At 55.9% G+C, this 20,582-nt stretch overlaps 1 protein-coding gene and 1 long non-coding RNA gene across 3 annotated transcripts; one reads left to right on the plus strand and one right to left on the minus strand.

Annotated features, from left to right (window-relative positions):
- Positions 1-802: 802 nt before the first annotated feature.
- Positions 803-15,472, minus strand: AK4 (adenylate kinase 4). 2 transcript variants are annotated; one of them, XM_072866544.1, is made up of 5 exons: positions 15,186-15,472; positions 8,013-8,132; positions 5,380-5,552; positions 4,916-5,034; positions 803-3,571 (listed from the first exon to the last, which is right to left on the minus strand). In XM_072866544.1, exons 1-5 carry the CDS (start codon positions 15,328-15,330, stop codon positions 3,457-3,459), a joined length of 672 nt encoding a protein of 223 aa, XP_072722645.1. In that variant the 5' UTR covers positions 15,331-15,472; the 3' UTR covers positions 803-3,456. The 2 variants fall into 2 exon arrangements, with proteins under 2 accessions (XP_072722645.1, XP_072722646.1); XM_072866545.1 differs by lacking the exon at positions 15,186-15,472 and adding an exon at positions 9,137-9,179.
- A 996-nt stretch (positions 15,473-16,468) lies between these two features.
- Positions 16,469-20,202, plus strand: LOC140653876 (uncharacterized). Its single transcript, XR_012043256.1, has 3 exons — positions 16,469-16,566; positions 17,233-17,280; positions 18,276-20,202. It is a non-coding gene; the product is annotated as an uncharacterized lncRNA (long non-coding RNA).
- Positions 20,203-20,582: the final 380 nt, after the last annotated feature.

Raw genomic sequence — 20,582 nt, forward strand, 5'->3', positions numbered from 1 at the left:
GAACCCCGGCATCACCCGCACCCCTCCCGCTGGGTTCGGCTCCTTTGCCACGGATGCCAAGGCCGACCCTTGGCCGTGCCTCTGCTTTCTCGCCTGCCAGGCAGTGGTTTCGCTGCTTATCAATCACCCTTTTTTTAATTTCTCCTAATCATCTCCGAGTCTCTGCTTACTCCAAACAGGGGACTGACGGCCCCGAGCTGCTATTTGGGAATTACAGAAAAAAACAAAAACCAATCAGATCTGCAAGCTGGTATTGATGGGCGGAGGCGCTTCAGTTTATGGCTTTTAATTCCTCTACCAAAATACACGGGATGGATTACACAGGGCACGAGCAATAGCCAGAGCCTTGCCCTGCCTAATGGTCTCCATTACTTTTGTTGGGGGAAGTTAAATAGGAAAATAAAAACCACTTTACATGCAACAAGGATGGGAGGGCAGGAGCAACAGGCTTCATCTGCACTGTCAGAACTGGCTTTTTAACCGATATTTTGGATTATATCATCAAATAAAGGAGTTGGTTGTAAGACAGGACCCAAACAGCAGTATTGTGCCCAAGCCCAAAACCTGGGGGAACCCCTTTACTGAGGGATTTTCTCCTGTGTTCAAGTGGGGATGCTCTGAGTCCTCTTCTTCCCCCCTCCTCCTCCTCCTCATCAGCTCCTGCAAAGAAACCCCAGGTCAAAAATGACCGGCTACCTGCAGGCACGTCCTGCACCCTCGGCGCAGGGCAAGGGCTCGTGCAGAGCCTGGCTTTCAGCAGAGATCGGGTATAACTCACGCACAGACACTGCCGGCACAGGGATAAGCAGGAGGAAAAAATTTATTTACATCTTTCGAGCAGTAACACAGCTGCGGCGACTCACTGGGAAGAAACTCCAGGAAGAAAACTCGGCGTGACATGCCAACGGTGCCCTGCGTGCGGGGAGACCCTCCTCCCATCACACAGTATCTTGGGTCGGTACAAAATTGCTGTCGCTTTAGAAAAGGCGTGAGATTCACAGTAAAGTACCAAAGGGGAGCGCGGCAGGGAGGAAAGGCGAGGGACACGTATCACTCCGGGACCTCATCCCTGCCGGTATTTGGTCTATGAAAATGCATTGTAGGACAACTCTTGTAGAAAAATCTATCCCGAGGGCTCGATGCATGCACAGTTGTGGGATTTCTACATCTACTACAGGGTTTGAAGCCTTTAAAACAAGCGCTCGGGCGGCTCTCCTGGGGCAAAGACATCTGCAAGCCCTGTCCTGCCGCTGGGCGCTGCTGCACGGGGCAAGCCTCTCTGCAGGAGGCATTTTGCAGCAGGGAAGGATGAGACCCAAGAGCTAGGCAAGGGAAAGCAGGGAGCAGCCCCCCTGCCCGGCACTCGGCCCGGCAGTGCCACCCACCGCGGCCAGGCTGCTTTTATAGCCTAAAAACCACCCCCCATCATCTCCTCCCCTCCTGCCCCACACTGTTGGAAAGAAAACAGCACACACATTTTGGCTGTTTCTAGACTTGTGTTTAGACCTTCTTCTGAGGGTCATGGGAAAATCTAAAATCTTTCTTAAATAGGATTTCATTGCAGGGTGGAAGATTTGCGTCCTCCCAGGCCGGGAGCTCCGGGGGGATGGAAGGGCCCCCAGGGACAGCAGTGGAACCCGACGGTCCCTCTGCTCCCACCTGGGATGCATTCCCATCCAGAGCGGGATGCGGAGCCCTGCCCTGCCGCCGCTGCATCATCGCTTTCACTGGCAGGCAGGCGACGAGCGGGCAGCACGCGGGCAGAGATCTCGCTCGGCAGATGCCCGACAGCTTCTGGCTCCGTTATAAGGAGAGCGCCAGGGCAAAGCTGCCTCCCACGGAGAGAGCAAACATCAGGGGCTCCTCCGATAGCATGAGGATGCGAGTGGCTCAGCAGGGATAAAAGACTCCTGGGACGTGCTGAAGTTTTGTACACGGAGCCCGTGCACCCCTAAAAAAGCCAGTCAGCTCCCCCTCCCCTGCTGCAGGGCCACTCTCCAAGCAAAAATAAAAACAGTGACATTTCAGCAACAGAAACTTGCCCAGGCTGCTCTAATTAATCAAGCGGGGGTAGGGGAGCGACAGCTTTTCTGGCTCCCTGCTGAGCCACCCATGGCAGCCTGCAGCACACTCTGCAAACGCAAGCAGCTTCGTGCAGAGTTCCCTAAAGTGGATGCTAAAATTCAGCGGTTTGGTTTTTTTTTTAAACCTTTAAAAATACACATCTTGCTTTTTTCTTAAATATATATTCTATAAAATAAGGCAACTCGAGGAGACAAAAAGAACATCCCCATTGCTTAGGTACTGCATCCTACCACCAAAGAGGGTTACAGTACTTCCAGTTGAGAAAAGCCACTCCACCTGGCCAAGAAGCTCCTGCGTGCGAGGAGCGACACGCTCAGATGATGCTGTAAATCCTGGGGAAATGCCTGGGCATGGCCCTCGGCAGCCCCTGCACGCGTCCCGGGGAAGGGAAGGCTCTCACCCCTCCGGGAGTTCATGGGGAGGGAGCTGCTTCTGCCGGAGATGCTGCAACCGCAGTGGGTACCACTTAGGGAACACCTCATCTCCAGGGGACCTCAGGGACAAAGGCAGCACAAGAGATGGAATGACTTGATTTCTCCCCAAAATTGAAGCACACATCAAAATAAATCCTTGGGAGAAACTCTTACAACATGACGGTATCTTGTAGTATTAAAAGCTATAAACAAGGTAAGCACAAAGGAGTGCAACCCGTCCCCGGCACAGATCCTGCCCAGTGTCACAGCGTCTCATGAAAACCAGACTGTGCAGCAGCTTTTTATAACAGGGGTTTCATCTCTCTACGGAAGAAGCACAAGTGCGTGTTTTATCTCCAATGTTTTCCCTCTTTTACGTGTATTAATGCTAGAAATGCGATCTTCACATTTCTGAGCTTTGTAGTGTACACATTTTCCATGTTGCTCACCAATTCCCACTGGGCTAAGTCTTGCTTTTTAGAGTGTTATTTCTCTGAGAAATAAATTTAATAGAAAATAATTTATAGAAAAAAACCCCTGAACCTAGAGAGTAATCTACAGTAAACGGTACTGTGGAGCAACGGGATGGCACATTGTAGGCTCAACAGAGGCTGGGGTTTGTATGGGGGTGGCAGGGGACATCACGGCAAGCTGTGGAAACCTGGCATGATCGCTACCCAGGTTTGCATCACTGATCTGTGTGTGTACTTGCACTGACAGGAATACTTTATAGCCTCAAAAGAGAAAAAAAACCCTTATTCTAGCAGACTTGACCTTATAAGCAAAGATCTTTTCACCCTCATCCTGGCTATAACTGTGTATCTACCGATGTCACCCAGTGCACCCGGGGAAGGGACTTTAGATACCGCACAATCGCCTAATCTGAGCACAGCCCCAGCACCGCGCAGAGAAACCAAATCCGTGATGGCGTTAACTCTTGGTCCTTGGCACAAGCCGTTTAGTTCTCCTCGTCCGAGAGAACGGGTGGGATCTTGCTGGAAAGCAGTGTGTACACGTAGGGCCAGATTTTGTTGGTCTCTGTCCCCGAGAAGGAGTGAAGGATGCCCCTGCTCCTGGAAGAGAGATGGAGGGAGAAGTCAGTACCGGGGTATTTCCAGTCCTGAGGACAGGGGTGTTTGCAGTCAGGTTGGCTGTCGGCAGGAGAAAGCCTGGCCAGGCTGGAAGCTCATCGACGGCTTTTTGGGCAAGAGGAGGAGGATAGAGGGGATGAGCGGTGGCTGCTCCCGTCCGCGGCGTTCGCTGGGAGGAGCCCAGCTGCACTCGCGCATGGATGAGCCAAACCCAGATAACCATGAATAATCACATTACCCAGGAGGAGAGCTCACCCTCCTCCCCCTAAAGACCACTCATTCTCTGAAGGGCTTTATAGACATAAATCAGCAGGATTTATTCATGTGCTTAAGTGAGTGGGAAATTCAGGGCCCCAATTCTCCCCGCTCCCCTGCAAGGATGCTTTTGGGCCCCCATGGACCACTTCTGCTTTAAAAACACTCCAAGCGCTCGCTCCCTTTCAGCAGTGGATTGCCACCCTACGGCAATCCATCTATTCCCAATTCGGCCAGGGGACCGCCCCAAAATACCAGCAGTGCAGAAGGGACAAGCCCTGAAACATGTCTGTGCTCACAGCAGACCCACCCGAGCCAGCCCCGGGGTCTCGCCCTTCTCCTGAGCTCTTGCCAGTCGCCCTGTACTTTACCTAAACGCCTCGGGGTCCTGGACTGATTTTTTGCAGGGTGATGGTGCAGCACGTACTGCCCTGGATCTGCACAGCACAGGGCGAATAGGTTGGTTTGAAGCAGGGTAGAAAGCGGCTGGCGGGTGCGTGCAGGAGGGGAGCTGCTCTCTGCAACGTCACCGTCCCCACCCGCCCGCAGACCCTCGGGCCGCTCAGCGACAGCTCTGCGTGGGCAGGTCTGAGGCATCTCAGAGCTTCTCCATCTCTTCTGCTGGAGGACACTCACCCAAAAGGAAGCTCAGACTCTTAACTGGTTGGGTTTCGTAGCACTGATGGGCAGCACCTCTGCAAAGCAAACAGGCTTCCCACCCTGTGCAGCGGAGCTGGGGGGCAGAAAGGATTTGCAAGTGCCTTCTGCCGCGGCCACAAAATGCCTCCCGTTGCCAGCACTGGTAAAGCCCTTTGTGAGCCCAGCAAGACAAACAGGAGCTGTGGATTTCCTTATATCAGCCTCCTCCCTCCAAACAGGGCCAGGGTTTGGCTGCAATGAAGGGCCGGGCTTTGTGCCGCTGAGCACAACGATCTGCCCCCCAAAATCTGTCGGGGGCCATGCCAGAGCTCCTCGGGCTGTCGGGATGGGGGCATGGGACTGGCTGGTGGAAACAGCACTCGTGCCTGTCTTTACAGGCACGCCGTGATTTCTTTGCATGGTCCAACTCACTTGTACAACTCTATTACTGGCTTTGCAGCATCTTTGTATTTTCTGAGCCTGGCAGCAACGGCCTCGGGCTTGTCGTCCTCGCGCTGGACCAGCGGCTCGCCCGTCAGGTCGTCGACGCCCTGCGGGAAGGCAAACACCATCAAGGGGATGCAGCCACCGGCCCCATCGCCCATGCTGCAGCTCCCTGCCGCGCAACCGCTGCCAAATGCCTCGTCGTGCTCTGCATCCATCGAGCATCCTCGGACAGCATTTAACATAAATCCCATTTTCCTAATTAACATTTAGCGCAACTCCTTCAGGCTGGCTCCCGAAGGCAAAGCCCTCCAGTGCTCAGTGCTTACTACCTGGCATTTCTTCCCCAATGCTTTTTTACGATCTCAGCTCATGCAGAGAAAGGCTTCTCTGATCTTTCCCTTCTGTGAATTGCTCCCAGCCACCACCACCGCGATGCTACGGGCTCTTACCTGGACATGGGGAGGGTTGAAGTCCATGTTGTACACCCTCCCGCTGGCCGGGTGGATCCAGCGGGCGCTCAGGCGATCCTTCAGCGTCTCGAAGGGTATGTTCAAGCTGATCACCAGGTCCAGCTCGCAGATCCTGTCCAGCGCCTCGGCTTGCCCCAGCGTCCGAGGGAAACCTGTGCCGGCACCGCAACGGAAAGGGGCTGTCATGAGAGGCAGGAAAGCAGCAGTGATGGAGCCAAAATCACCCGCCCCGGAGCTGCAAAACCACCACGGCTCCTCGCTATAGCACAAGTGGTGTGAAAGACAGGCATCCACCATATGGCTACAATAAAAAATAGCTCCTACAGCACTGATTCCCAAAATACAACACACAGGTCACTGTGGGCTCATGTTTTCCTGCAAAGTCGTGTCTGGTGCAGGGCTGGCATCCCTGCACAGGGGCTGGAGGCAAGTAAGAGGGCGCAGGCGACAACAAAATGGGGATAAATGCTGGAATTACAAAGAAAAACCTGAAGGAAACAAAACGCTGTGCACAGGTGAGTAACACACTGCTGGTTTACATGGAGGACATCAAGGATACTGCAATAAAAAGGTTTGTACAGCCATCACCCAGCTCTCTGAAACCCCCATCCTCTGAAGGTACTAGGCAGTACCTTTTGTTCGGAAAGGCCAGCGAGCCGGCTGGGAGCATCCGCTCTTGCAGCCGGACCGCAACCAGAGGTGATTCCGAGCCGGTCCCCTCTCCAGTTTTCTCTGCTGACAACACCCTTTTTTCATTTTTCTAACCTTTTTTACATCTGTAAAACCCTCCAAGACCTCCCAGGCTTTTCCCAAGCAGAGTATTATTAGCCGAGAGCTCGTCAGGACATCGGCACAGGGAATGAATCGGCCGTCATGAGAAAGAATACATTTAGTCTGTCTTACCAAGTAAAGTCAGTTATTTATGTTATCAAACGGACCGCTTGAAATAAATACGCTCCTTGTCACAGTACTGCGGGAGCGGGGCTCTGACTGCAGCCACCGCTCGTGCCCCCAGGCAGACGAATTCCCCCCAAATTAGGAGGAAGAACGTGACAGCGCAGGGTGGCCAGCATCGCTGCTGCCTGCGTTCAGATTTTAGCTTCAGTATTTCATCTCGGTATAAGCGGAGGTCTGGATGGGATTTCATCTTGGTATAAGCGGAGGTCAGCACACAAAGCAGGGGGTTCCCAAAACCCTCGTTACCAGCCCACGGCCGGAATTGCTTCAGCCTTGCGGCACCCTCGGCGGGACCTCCGGATGCAAATCTGTGACGAAACAGGAGCTGGTCGCCGGGCCAGGCTGCTGGGGGTCACACCACGATAAATCAGCATCCCAAGCTGCAAGAACCTGGATCTGAGCGTGTCGATGCAAACCCCCGTGAATGTGTTGGAACGCCAGAGTTTCAGTACAATGAAAGATGTACTTGTTTACGCAGCACTTCTTGCTGTAATATTTGTTAATCACCATGTTCCCAGATGAATTAAGTGGCATTATGGTAAGAATAATGGAATTTTAATAGTGGGGATTCCCAGATATCTTCAAGGCAGCCTGAACCTACAGGGCCTGAGGTCCCTGACATCCTCCCTGTGAGCCCAGTGGGGTGACACTGCCAGACCCCCGGTGCCAACGCTGCCGGATCCCCGGTGCCTGCCGGGGTGAGAAGAGCTCGGCCGGACCCCAAGCCCCAGCACAAGCCACCCCTCCTCTGGGGCCACCCAGGGCCACATGGGAAAGAAGCCCAGCTCCACCAGCCCTCCAGTCCATGGCACTAAACCACAGACTTATTTTAGTTGTAAACTATTTTGTATTTTCCCTATCAGGAGCCTGAAAGCTCTCCGAAAGCCCAAGTCTGTTATAAATCAACTGGCTCAGCCTTATCTATGTATGCACTGACTCTTTCAAAGAGCTTCAGCAGATCGGCAAGGGAGGGTTTCTCCCCCTACAACAGCCACGGCCGCTCGTCCCCACATGTCACACTTGCCTGTGCCCAACACCACAGGTAAGTGCGACCCGCCAAGCCCTGTCCCGTTCCCTAACCAAGTCCCAAAGCCATTTCTAGAGCTGCCACCGGCACTTGCCAGCTCCCAGGCCACCAGCAGCGATGCAGCACGGCTGCAGGCGTGCAGCTTCACTGCCGAGGGCTGCAGGAGCTCCTGGCGAACCCTCTGCTGCTCCTCTCACCACTTGCCTTGCCGGTTTGCTCTCAGCATCTTCCCCACCCGCACCTCAGGTGGCTTTCGGGCTTGGGATGAGTAGCTCCTTCGCGCACATATGGAGGCGGTAAGAGGTTTTTCTTGGCTTGCCTCCAGCCCTGCTCTGCTCGCTGGCTCTGCTTTATGAAACACCCATCTCCTTTCCCTTTCCCCGATGCGTGCCAAGGGCTCAGCTGGACACGCACGTGCTGCTGCTCAGGGCAGAGGGAAGAAACACCTGCGGACAGATGTCTCTGCCAGCAGGTCGGCTCCTGCCTCTCCCCCCATGGCCGGCAGGACTGGCAAAGGCACCTTCTGTTTTTTCTCTCTCCTGGTGCTGCCAAACCATTAGCAGCAAAAGAATGTTTTAAAGGGGGCTGGGATTTTCCCGTCCAGAGGGGATGCCAGCAGCGCACTCACCATCGAGCAGCCAGTGCTGCTCTCGCCGCTTCTCCAGCTCCGTCATCATCACGCGCGTGATGACGTGGTCCGGCACCAGAAGGCCTCGCTCAAGGTACTGCTTTGCCAAGACGCCAACTTCTGTTCAAGAGAAGAAAAAAAAAAAAGGCAAAAAAAAAGCATGACATTTCCGCTTAAAAAATATCGCTCCCCCTCAAATTCTGCCTATCCTCCCAAATCACTCATCCAGGAGCCTTTCGGCAGCATCCCTCTGCTCATAGCTGCTGCTCCTGATAGCCGGGGGCCACGCAGTCCTTTTGGTGCTGTAGAAATGGAAATGCCTGAAATACCCGAGAGCAGGAGCGCAGCGAGCACCGGCCAAGCCCTTGCAGCCCTGTACCCTGGCTGACAGTGGCAAGGGGCACCGGCGCCGTCCCTGCCACACCGGACGCACACACCGCGTGCTACGCACAAAGCTCCTTTGGTTTTGGAGAAGGCACCAGTGTGGTTACGAGTGACGCTGGCATGGATGTTAAATGTCACAAAGACACTGGACCAGCTGCAAGGGACGCAGCCAACCTCCGCGCACCTCCGACAGCGGGATGGTCACCCCATCCCGGACTGCAGATCTGGCCGGCATCCCGCTGCCTGGCTCACTGCTTGCTTTAAAGCAATGTCAGTGTCAAATATAGGATGCTAATAATGCCTATTCCTATATGCACTGAGCCACAGCTGCAAATTCTTGTGCCTCGGAGGAGGTTTCCGGTAAAGCCATGAGGACAAATGATGCATGTGAGCAACGCTTGCAGATCTGGCAGCATTTGGCTCATAGGCACAAAGTTGCCATGTACAACCATCATCAGGAAAAGCTGGCGTCATCATTTAAAAATGATCTGAAGAGGTGCAAATTCACCATTTCACGTGCGAAACGCGGCAGTAAACAGGCATCGCCAGGGAGCTCACGTGAAACCCAAACCTCAAAGTGTTTCTTAAATCGCTGCTGAAAGCAGAAGACGGCTTCCCATCCAAAGGGCTTTAAGACTTCAGAGCCTCAACTTAAGATACGCTCAGGTAAGAAAACTATTTCCAAGATCAAATGCTTGAGAACTTAATTGCGGTGTAACTGCAAGGTAAATATACTTTACCAGGCCCCTGCCTGGGTCTCCCCCGCATCACTCAGCTGGAGCCGGCAGTGCTGGAGGAGAAGCCAGCAGTGGTTTCTGCACCGTGTCTGGATCCACCGTGTCTGGATAATGGTGCAACATCATGTCTGGATCCACCTTCACGGCAGCCCGGCATCATCCGGGCAGCGGCTGTCAGCAGCCAATGTAGTAAGGGTTTATTCTGCTGATATTTTTATTGCAGCTGGGGTACAGCAGATGTTACTTCAAGGAGAGCAATAAATTCAGTTGCTTCTTACATTACACTTTGCCTGCGATTTTCTTTTAGCCACTCGGAGACACAAAGAAACTGTTTGGAAAATGCACGTATTCTTTGCCATTGCGTGTGACAAGTCCTGATCCTGCCGTCAGAAGAGGTCCGGCCCTTTCCTCTTGGACCAGGACCCAATCGACACCTCTTCTGCTCTCTTCCGACAGCAGCTGAAATAGCACTTGTCACCAGAAATGAACAATTTTGCAATCAATTTTTGCAAGATTTTTGCTGAGGACAGCACATTTTAGCCCTCCCAAAGTATGAGTCCTCTCTTAAAAAAGCCACAGGATCCTGCATTTGGAGGCAGGCTCTGGTTTTCCAGACTGCAGCAAGATGTCAGACCAGGCAGGCACACGCATCTGGCCACGGGCTGAATTCCTGAGCTGCAGGAGGGGTTTTTTGCAAGATATACAGTTTCTGGAGAGAGTTCATCTGATCTAACAGGGGAGCCTGACGCAGCCTGCACAGATTCCTCCCGGAGAGTGGGGTCAGGGCGCACGCAGGAAATCTCGCAGGCTCCCGAAATGGTCCGCAGACGATGCCTGGCAGGAAAGCGGGGTAGGTCAGGGCTGCCAGCCGAGCCACGCTCCGGGTTGGAAACCTGCCTCCGAAACAGGGCAGGCAGCAGGCCCTGACTCACCAGCCTGCAGGGCTGAGTCACTGCGGGGACGGGACCACGGCGCGTCCCCCTCCCTCCGCTCCATAAAGGCATTTCAGCTCACCCTGCTGAGCAGCTCTTTGCTCAGAGCCACGGTGGCTGCCAGGCACAGCGAGCAGAAAATACCTTTTTTCGATGACAAGTTTTTTGTTGCTGCCCATACGTCGCCAGCACTGCTGGCAGCTCTCCTGCTTGGGGAAGCAAAGGACGCGGGGATGGAAATAATAGATGATGTCTTATGAAACCAGCATGGAGACCTGCTAGGGCATAAATATTATCACATCCGCCTACATTTTTTAATATTTATTCACACGGTCTGCACATTGCCACAGGCTTGCAGGGAATGCGCTCGCTGGCAGGGCAGAGCTGCTCCCAGGGCAGAGTCCGGCGGCCGCGGAGGCTGGAGCTGCAGCAGAAGGTCCCGCTGCCATCCCGAGGAGGGCTGGCCATCCCAGGGACCGGCTGCTGCTCGGCGGGGCTGCTGGAGCCGGGCCTGGCACTGCAAACCAAAAATACACCGAGCCACAGTTGTGAAGTCTGGAAATACAGCGGAGGCCCACAGCTCTCTGCATGACGGAGGCCGCAGTTTTCCCACGCCCCTGATACGGGTGGACAGCTGTCCACTGCTCCGCGAAGGACAACTCCTGCTGCCGGGGATGCTGCTCCTCTGGGCCCCCCCAGGCGTGCTGGGGAGACACACCAGCGTGGGGGCACGCACTGGCGCAGGGGGGCACGCACCAGCATGGGGGTGTACACACGGGCACGGGGTGCACATAGCAACGTGGGGGGCAGACACCAGCACAGGGGTCGTGCACTGGCACGGGGGGAATGCGCTACCACGGGGGTCCACGCACCAGCGCAGGGTGCTGACTGCTTCTGGACAGCTACTGAAGCCCCTCCAGCCTCTCCCTCCCTGCTCAGCCTCCTCCAAAGCACACGCGGCACCGCCAGCCCTCCTCTCGCCGAGGATGAACGGGCATGTATTTTGCACGAAGGACCTGCAGAGCTGCCCGGTCCCCCCGGCCCCCCAACACCAGGGATGCTCGGGAGCACATCATCCCTGCAGCACAGCCCTGCTCCCGCGGGGTTCCTTCCAAGCAGCCTTTATCTCCAATTTTTACATTTGCCATCCCCTTCCCAGCTGCACCAGCCATCAGCCCCAGAGCCCAGCCTGCTCCATGCGAGCCCCCCTGGAGAAGCGCTCCCCAGCCGCCAGCCAAAGGGGAGCAGGGTTTGGGCAGTCCTTCCCGAGCAGGGTGGAAGATGCCGGTCCCTGCCCAGCAGCTCCCTGCAGATCCCGATCCCCTCGCGTGAGGAGCTGGGGCTCACCCCTACTGCGCTGCACAGCACCTATGCAAGCACCTAAATCCCCACTGCTACGGCTGGGTGCAGAGAGGGGTTGCAAGCATTGCTCTGCAGTTACTCCAGGTAGCAAAGGACTCCTTAGCCGCTACCCTTGCTGCCTGAGCTGGGCCAGCGGGTGCTCCCAGCAGCGCTGAGCTCCGTGCAAAACAGCCTCTTGACTCACGGGCTTAATCTCATTAATCTAATGACCGTGAGTTTAATCCACCCTTTAACGCACGGGATTTCGGGCTCTCTGTGGCTTCCCCGACGCGACCCTGATCTGCAGCCGTCCCTCCTTATCAAAACACCACTAAGTTACAGCCCTGAGGGACGTCTCCTGCGCCTGAGGCCACGAGCAACAAAACAACCACCCAGGACGAAGCAGGACGGGCTGGAGGAGAGGCTGTTCCCAAACATGGAGCTTGGCAGCCTCCAGACCCTGCACGATAACCCTGGACTTTCTGCCCCACAGTGCAACCTTCTACATGATTTTTTTATTTAGGCTACAGCAACGCAATCTGGAGTTAACAGAGAGGAGAAACCCTGGCTGGTTCATAGGGCACCGACCGCAGCCGCCTGTGTACCAGCACAGTTAAGCTGCAACAACCCTGGCTGGCCAGGGCCAGATGCACCCTGGTTTTCAGACCCCGGGACCTCTTTCCCGATGCGGACGCTGCATCCAGGGCCCTCGCTCCCACGCCATCCCCGCCAGCAGGACGTCACTTTGGGGAGCTGGAGCCTGGCGTGGCCCCCAATTCGGGCCGTGACCCACTCGCTGGATGGACAGCGGGCTCCATCTGCGTGGCGGCAGCCAGCACCGGGGGAAAACGCCGCAGCCAGAGCATCGCTGCTGCTCCTGCACATAAAGATACAGCACCGACCCTATGGAAAACCAAAGGGCTGGCAGGTTGCATCTCCTGGGCTCAGCTTGGACAGGCAGCTGGGCCAGCGCCTGGCTCTGCCAGCAAAGACCGTCGCCGGTGGGAAAGGTGGGGAGAAGGACCGCAGGGCTCGGCCAAGCACAGCCCACAACCCCCTTGGCCTTTTTTTTGTGCTCGCTTTGGTCGACACTAACAAATGAAATCCATCACGAAGAGGGGACGGGAGCCACTTCTACCTCCAACGAAGCAGACTAAAGAAAGTGGTGGGACAGACATGAGACCTACGTGTCCCTGGGGCGATGCAGACCCTCAGCCAAAGCCACTGGGAAAAGAAATTAAGTTGTATTACAAATTAACTGCCGGGTCCTGCTAAGACCCCGGGATGCTGCCAACACCAGAGACAACCACCTGGGTACTGGGGCAAGTACAGGCCAAGGAAATTGCTCACCACCCTCCATCACCCTTGCCTAGCACCAAACCCACAGTTTCTAAGTCTTCCAAGATCTTAAAAAGGCCCTTTCCTACAGCAGAGCAGCCACTCGCTAAGCAAGACGCTAATTAACAGACAAATGTGCGGTAGCGGATGTACTCGTAGGGTCACTGTAGCAAAACCTCAAACAATTCAGCAGCAGCCGTGCGTTCAGCTGCTTTGCTCGGCTGCAAAGTGAAGTCCTGGTTCCCCGAGTCTGCCGACAACGGTGACGAGCTGGGCATGCTCTCCATGCCGGGCGGCTTGGGCTTCCTCCAGCGGCTGGAGTCCTCCGTGCCGCCCGAGCCTGAACCCCGCAGCCACGGCTACTTTACACCTTGCAACAGCAAGCAGGAAAATCCCCCGTGCGTCGACGCCTGCCTGCCATCCTTGGACCGAGATTACTCTACTAGCACCAGACTGACGGGTCCCTTTGGGACAACAATTCTGTAACGCAGCTGTTTGTATCAAAGAGCCCCACCTCCCTAAAATGCAAAGCCAGTGGCGCAGATTATAAACTCAGGCGGAGAGTCTGCTTCCACCTAGCTTCCCCTGGAGCTGGCACAGCGCAGCGCCGTCGTGTAACAGCTTGTCCAAAGCAAATAGCAAAAAAAACCCCAGCAAATAGCTGCAGTTTACTGAGAGCTGTAACCAGAGGCTGAGTCAAAGGTGGGACCTGAATGTCACGCCAGCTGTACCAAACTAAGGCCGATTTACTTCTGAGTAATTTTACCCACGTTTCTCAGTGTTGTTTCCTTTGGGAAACTGAATTTACCCTATGTGCTTTGGGAAATACCTTCAGCTAACTCCGTTCACAGCCCCTTTTCCCTTCTCCAGTGTCCCCGGAGAAGCTCTGCAGTAAGAGTACGAACTGAAATATAAAATCCAGGAAAGCCACTTGTTTAGACCTTGATCGTGCAAGTGCCTGGGTGGGCACGCAGTCTCACCGCGCTGCCCCGCTCCCGCACGCTGCACCTCTGCTTGCTTTTCACCAAGGCGTTTTGTCCTTCGGCCAAAGCAGTCATCGGGATCTTCCTAATTTTGAGCCTCCCTCCAAAGGAAATATCATTGTCCTTTTTATTTATAAAAGGAAATCTGGATATTTTTAAATGAGTGGCCAGCACAGGGCTGTGTGCAATGCCCCTGCCAGAGCGCACAGCTCTCCAGAACTCTACCTTCCCCTTTTTTTTCCTCCCTCTTTTTGTTATCCTTCTAAAAAGGGAAATCACTTCTGGGTTCTCTCAGCTTGTTTTGTATCGATGCCGTTTTACCGTTCCTCTGCCCTGTGAGTCAGCTTCCTCTCTGGGTCAGTCTTTCACACATTAAGCAGAGGAGAGAAGGAGCTGCTAGAAAAAGAAATATGCTGGGATTGCCTAATGGCAGCTGCAGAGGAAGCCGAGTGCAAGCTGGGGTGCAGCGTGCCCGCTCCCGAGCCTGGCCGGGGCCGGGGAGCATCTCACCGGCCGACAGCGCTGCCCGGGGCGCAGACACAGCAAAGACCGTCAGTTCTCCCAAGGGCTTTGGACCTGGATGTCAAACACGGGACGGGCAGGAGCAGAAAGGGGCCATGGCGAGGCCGTGCTCCTGCAGGCAGGTTCGCCCTGCCCAGGGGCTGCCCGCTGCGCTCTCTGCCGCAAGCCCGAAAAAGCCAGGTCTCGGGGGGTGACCTGTGCAGGGTGGGTGCTGCCGCCCACCTCCTCCACCTCCCTGCTTTCTGGAAGGGAGTTTCATAAGGAGCGGGGGACACGCAGCAGCACCCCGTAACACCCCACCGTCCTTGCCGCAGGGGCTGGCACGGCACAGCACATCAGGGCACGGCACCCGGCCACAGCACCTCGTGACCCGCAGCAATTTTCCCAGTGGGGTTTCCCCCGTGCACGAACGCACGTTCCCAATCCATCCCTCCCACCGTGGGTGTCGCGCAGGCACAGCGTGCACCAGCATTTCAACCATCTGCTGTCCACCGCTTTGCAGTTTTTATCCCGTTCCTGTACAACCACCTGAGGCAAGATGAAGTTATTAATAACACGCGACCAGCATCCCCGGACGCCACCGTTAACCCTCGGTGCACGAGCAGGTGGGTTATTGGTACCGGCTTCTCCGGAGCCGTACCCACCCAGCGCAGGGATGAAACTATTACACACCCACGGCTCCCCACAGCATCGGTCCCCACTTTTATCGGGCAGCTCCGTGAGCTCAGGCTGGAGGGAGAGGGCGATGAATGAGCTGTGCCAGCCCCACGGAAAGAAAAAGACCTGTGGCGTATCCGGGGGGGGGGTTCCCCATCCCATCGCCATCGCCATCCCCATCCCATCCCCATCTCCATCCCCGTCGAAGATGCCCGGGGCCGCAGACCCCCCGCTCCGGTCCCCGCCGCCCCCCGACGGGGCGGCCCCGCGGGCACTCACCGCCGCCGCCGCGGAGGCTCTCCCGCAGGAATTGGCCGCTGGAGAGGTGCTGGAGCCCGAAGCTGCGGGCGATCCTCTCGCACACCGTCCCCTTCCCGGAGCCGGGGGGACCCAGCACCACCGCCCGCAGCAGCTTGGAGGCCATGGCCGGCCGCCGCTAGCCCGGCCCGGCTCCCTGCGGGGCAGGACAGCGCGTCAGACGGCCCCGGCCCCCCCCGCCGCCCGCCGCGCCGCGCCGAGCCGCGCCGCTCCCCCCGCATCCAGCCGCCGCCGCGGCCCGTACACATCAGCAGGGCGGGGGAGCACCGGCAGGCCGCGCCGCCCGCCCGCCCCCTCGGGCCGCGGCACCCTGGGACTTGTAGTCCCGGAGCCCGCCCGCCCCGGGCCGCCGCCCGAGGGGGCCCCGCCGCCCGGCCCAGCCCCGCGGGGGGGGGGGGGGGGGTGTCCCCGGCAAGGGGCGGGGGCTGGGGGCGCGGAGGCCGGGCCGGAGGTTGTGCAGAAACAGCCGGCGGCACCGGCGGGTCTCTGGGCGGCCGGTGCACGTCCCGCACGGCCACCGCGCCGGCGCTGCCGCGGCTGTGTCCCCAGGCGCCCGTGGCTGTGTCCGCGCAGAGCCAGGGTGGCCGTGCGGGGCTGCGGCCTCCGCTGCAAACGCGCGGGCAGCGAGCGCCCGGGCTGCAAACGCGCAGCCTGCAGAGAGCCTGCCAACGCCGCCTGAAAGGTGCACAGCCTGCAAATACACGGCGTGCAAATGCACTTTGCACGCGCACAGCTTGCACACGCATAGCCTGCACATGCACAGCCCCCACGCGCGTAGCCTGCACGCGCGCAGCCCGCCCACGACACAGCTCGCACACGCACAGCCCCTGCCATGTTCACGGGCTGCTCAAAGCCGGTGACAACGCGGTGGGGACGCTCGTGCACTGCCCTGGGGCGCGGCGCTGCCGTGGGTACGCGTGTGCACACGCGTGTGTGCGTGCCTGCGTGACCCCGCCGCCGGGGGGCGCCCACCCGCGCGCCCACCGAGAAGCCCTCGAGGCCGCCAGGACCCCGCGGGACGCGGCAGGGTTGCAGACCCACGGGGGGGGGGGGGGGCGTGCGCGCGCGCGCCCGCGCGTGCCCGCTGGTGCGCAAGCGCAGGTTCCTCCGCCCGCCCGCGCCCCGCAGCGTGTGCCCCTCTGCGCACGTGACCCCCGTGGGCGTGCCCCACGCCGCGCGCGGGGTCCCCCCCGCCCGCGCGCCGCCGCGCCCGCCCGCCCCCGGAAGCGCCCGTCACATGGCCGCGCGGCGCTGCCATAAACACACCAAGATGGCGGCCCTCACGCCGCCAGCCCGTGCTGCGTCATGCCGCCCCCGGCCCCGCCGAGCGCCGCGCCCGCAGGTGGGTCCGGTCCGGCCCGGCCCGGCCCGGCCCCGCGCCGCCCGCCGGCGGGGGGGAGCGGGGGGCTGCGGCGCGGGGGCGGCGGGGCCGGGGCACGGCGCTCCCCCGTTGCGCACTATTATTTTCCGGGCGGCGGTGTTTACGCGGGCGGGGCCTGCCGCCGCCGCGGGGGTGCGGCCGCCCGCCGAGGCCGCGGGAGGAGCGGGGCCGCCGCCGCCGCCCCTTCCGCGGGTGGCTTCCAGCGCTCCGGACGGACGGAGGACGGCGAGTGGGGCGAGGGGAGCGGGGCGGGCGGGCGAGGCGGGGGCCTGGGCCGGCCTCTCGCCGCGGCGGGGGTGAGCGGGCGGGCGCGGGGGTTGGGGAGGGCTCTGTGAGAAGAGTTTGCCGGCGGTGCCGTCCCGTCCCGTCCGGTCCCGTCCCGTCCCGCGGCTGTGCTGCCAAGCTGCCGCCTGCCCCCGGGTTTCAGGTACCGTGCCTCGGGGAGCGCCGTCGAAGGAAAGTTGGGAGGGAGCAGCGGCGGTGGCCCGGGGACGTGCCAGGGACCGTCGCTTCTCCCAGCCTTCACCCGCCTCAAACCCAGCCTCTGCCCCCCTCATCGAAGCCATGTAATCGCTCGCCAGACCATTGTACCCTCGTAACTTGCTGTTTATTTTCTTTCCTCTTCAGACTTCTCCAGATTTTTGTTAAAATCGCGCTACTCGAGATGGAAATCAGGTTTGCTACCTGCGTGCCTCATAAGCTTCTGCAGAGGCAGGGCGAGGGTGGCGTGTAGGATCGGAAGATACTTGAGCTGTGCGTAGGGGTGGGGATCACAAGCCTTGCAGGTTGTGGTCAGGGCACATCAGTAATTCTGTTGGTGTGATGCTAAAGGAATTTTCGTTCATACGGAACAAGTGGAAAAAAAAAAAAATAGAGAATCGCCAGCCCCAAAGGAGCAGGAGGTGGAACTGGAGTTTAAAAACCAGCCAGACAAACTTAGAAGGCTTTCAAAAGCGAGAACTGGCAGCAAACATTGGAAACTAGAGTTTTTTAAAAAGCATGTGGAAATATGCAATGCCTTAGCAACAACAAGAGCTAAAATATGTACTAGACTCCAAAACTAATGCGGGTTTTTGCTTAAAAAGGGGGTTCTTAGGATAATAATGGGGAACCTGCTTAGGCTTTTTGCATCGAGCCTGTGTATCTTTAGTCTGACTGAAGCAAAGCAAAAATTGGCATGTGCATGGTAGATGCAAGGAAACAAACCATGCTTGTATTGGAGTAAGAGCTAGATCCTCTCTAGAGAAAATGGCATCAGCCCTTAGAATATGTGTGTAACTCGAACGGTCTTTGTGCCAGAGGGTGCTGGGGAGGGGTTGTTCACCTTTGAGGGAGTGTACCTTCTCCCTTTAAATAGCGTAATAGTAACTGCTGGAGCATGGATTAAAATCTTGAAAGAGAGATCAATGCATACTTGAACTGTAAAATAGTGATTCTTCTCTCATCACTTCAACCTGTGAAACGTAGGATTCCCAATCCTACATTTATGCCATTCTCCTGAAATCAGTAGAATTTTTCTACTGGAGTAGTAATGTTGTTGTAAAAACGCCTCAAAGTAAGAGCAAATGGGTCATTAGTTATGCAGCTTCCTTCCTTTTCAAAAGTCAGCATTGTACATACAGAATCTATTAGTGTGTTTTACCAAGTTTTTTTGTTGTTTTTTTTCCTAGCAACAGCGGATTCTTTAATGATTAATCTGCAAATGGTGGTAAATCTGCAAGTTTCAGGATATATATTTAAGTCATTTGTGTCATCTTACGTCAGTATTGCATAATCTGTTGACTGTCCCCTTTTTATGTAATGTATGTTTGTAGTTTGTTTTAAAATGTACAAATATTTTTTTCCACTGCGTGCTTCTCCTCAGATATTTCGTATTTGTCTCTCCATTGCCCTCTTGAGTTAAAAACTTGTAAGACACCATTTTGATAGCTGGATCCAGCTGAGTGTTACGTATTTCTCTTTTAAAAAAAAAAAAACCAGTCTCCATAACACCTCAGGACGTGCTCTTCTCCAGGTAAGTTATTTGGTCTGTTACACCACTTCTGGCGTTTCTGCTTTCTCCTGGTAGAATCATGAGAGCAACTTGTACTGGTGAAGTCCATCAACATCATAAATGAACTCTTTATAAAAACTTACTAACACATTCACTTTTACTATGTAAAACCATTGTGTTTTTTAAACGCATTTCAGAACTCTTCGTATTTGATTCCCTTAACCAAAGGGGGGGTGTGTGTAGATCTGTAGAAATAGTTCCATGATCTTTTCAGCGATGCTTGTTTTTAGGGAAGACAAAAAAAAAAAGGTTGGGGGGGAAATACAGGTTGATGTAAGCTTATAATTTAACTAGTTTGCAGTGGAATTGTTTATTTCACAATTTTGTATTTGGATCCTATGACCTAAAAATGCCAGCTGCGTACTTGAAGCACCTCAAGCCTTTAGGCTCCTCTTCTCCTTGCTCCAGCTGCAGTCCCTTGCGAACGCAGCTGGCTGCCTGGCGTTGGGCGCCGCTCCTGCCGAAGCCATCAGTAGGTGTAGGAACGGGCGTCTGCGACACCGGCTCCAGAAGCGTGTGTGACAAACTCCCGATTAAGCCCAGCTGGATGTGTTTGCAGTGCTGTAAAATTCCACCGCCTGCCAGCCTGCTCCGCTGGCGAAAGCCTGGCAGGCTCGGTGCAGTATGCAGCGTGGTCACGGTGTGGTGCTACCCTCGTAGTCACACTGTTAATGATCCTGCTCCTCAGCTGTCGCAAGCGGTGTAGCTCCATTAACTTACCTGGCTCTCTTCCATTATACCCACTGACTGTCTGGTTCATGACATTTGATACTTTAAGTAGCATACACCAAACGCTTCTGTCTAGCACCAGTGAATTTAAGGGGGAGAGAGGGGTGCCCCCCTTCTAGTGATATCTGTAGAGCGGTGAGTTACCCTTTCTCCATTAAATCCAGCGTTGGTGGATTTGGCCAGAATAAGCTACCACTTAAAAACACTTTGAGCTGCATTGCAGAAGCCACCAGTGGTAATTAAGATAGCGCTCATTATCTGGATAACTTTCTGGACTGAAACCTCAGTTGCAAAGCCACTTCTGTTCAATGCTCCTGAGCCTTTCACCTGGTGGCTGGGCATCTGTTGGGGGTGATGCGGGGTTTTTGAGACACGGAGGGGATGAGGACACGGTGGACGCGCCTGCTGGGCTCGGCTCGGCACTGTTGCGGAGGGGCTGCAATGACTGACAGGCTGCCCTGGCTCAGTTATCACAGTGCTGATGCTGTCTCTTGTAAAGGTACAGTACTGTGATAACTGAAGGATGGCAGCCATCTGAGCTTCATGGGGCCCTGCGCCGCTGGTTCTCTGTACCCTGGGGACTGATGGATGGATGGATGTACAGCGCAGCATCCTCCTGAAGTGGAATGTACTCATTTTAAATGTACCCCTTTGCATAAAAATGTCAAAGGTTAAGAAAATGCACGTTTCATTTGAATAAAGTTTTATGCTTCATTGACAGTTTGCCTGTTAATTGACTTGTTTTGCCTTGGAAGATCTTCTAGAAATGCTGTGCTTTGGAAATGTTCAAAAATGGTGCAGAAAGCGGGGTCCTGTGCAGCATGGTGAAGTGTTAAAGAGCGGGAGGGGGGTCAATGGGTAATACTTGTTACCAGAACAAACAGAAATGACTCTGTAGCAATACAGAAAATAAAGCCCTTTTTAGGTGGTACTTAATACTTCTTGTTAAAGTTATCACAATCTTTGATAACTCGTCTCCTAACTCATTTTCTGTATGTTTCAAGATGTGGAAATAGATGGTGGGATGCAGGTTATTTCATGGTCTGGGCAGCATGCAAGGGCGATGCAGGGTTTGCTTGGGGCTTCTCTGCCCCGGTGAGTGGGAGACGGCAAATTTCCCGGGTGATTTCTGTACCAATGTCATCAAAATACCTCGAAAGGCCGAAGTTTTCAAGGAACCTGCTCTTGGTCGAAG

The sequence above is a fragment of the Ciconia boyciana genome, chromosome 7 (genome assembly GCF_034638445.1).
Source record: "Ciconia boyciana chromosome 7, ASM3463844v1, whole genome shotgun sequence".
NCBI lineage: Eukaryota > Metazoa > Chordata > Aves > Ciconiiformes > Ciconiidae > Ciconia > Ciconia boyciana.

Excerpts from the sequence above, each read along its gene's own strand:
- AK4 (XM_072866544.1), bottom strand. The coding sequence starts at position 15,330 with ATGGCCTCCAAGCTGCTGCGGGCGGTGGTGCTGGGTCCCCCCGGCTCC. Across the intron at positions 5,553-8,012 it reads GCAGCACTGGCTGCTCGATG|GTTTCCCTCGGACGCTGGGG; the intron begins GTGAGTGCGCTG and ends GTGCCGGCACAG. Across the intron at positions 3,572-4,915 it reads CCAGTAATAGAGTTGTACAA|GAGCAGGGGCATCCTTCACT; the intron begins GTGAGTTGGACC and ends TCTCTCTTCCAG.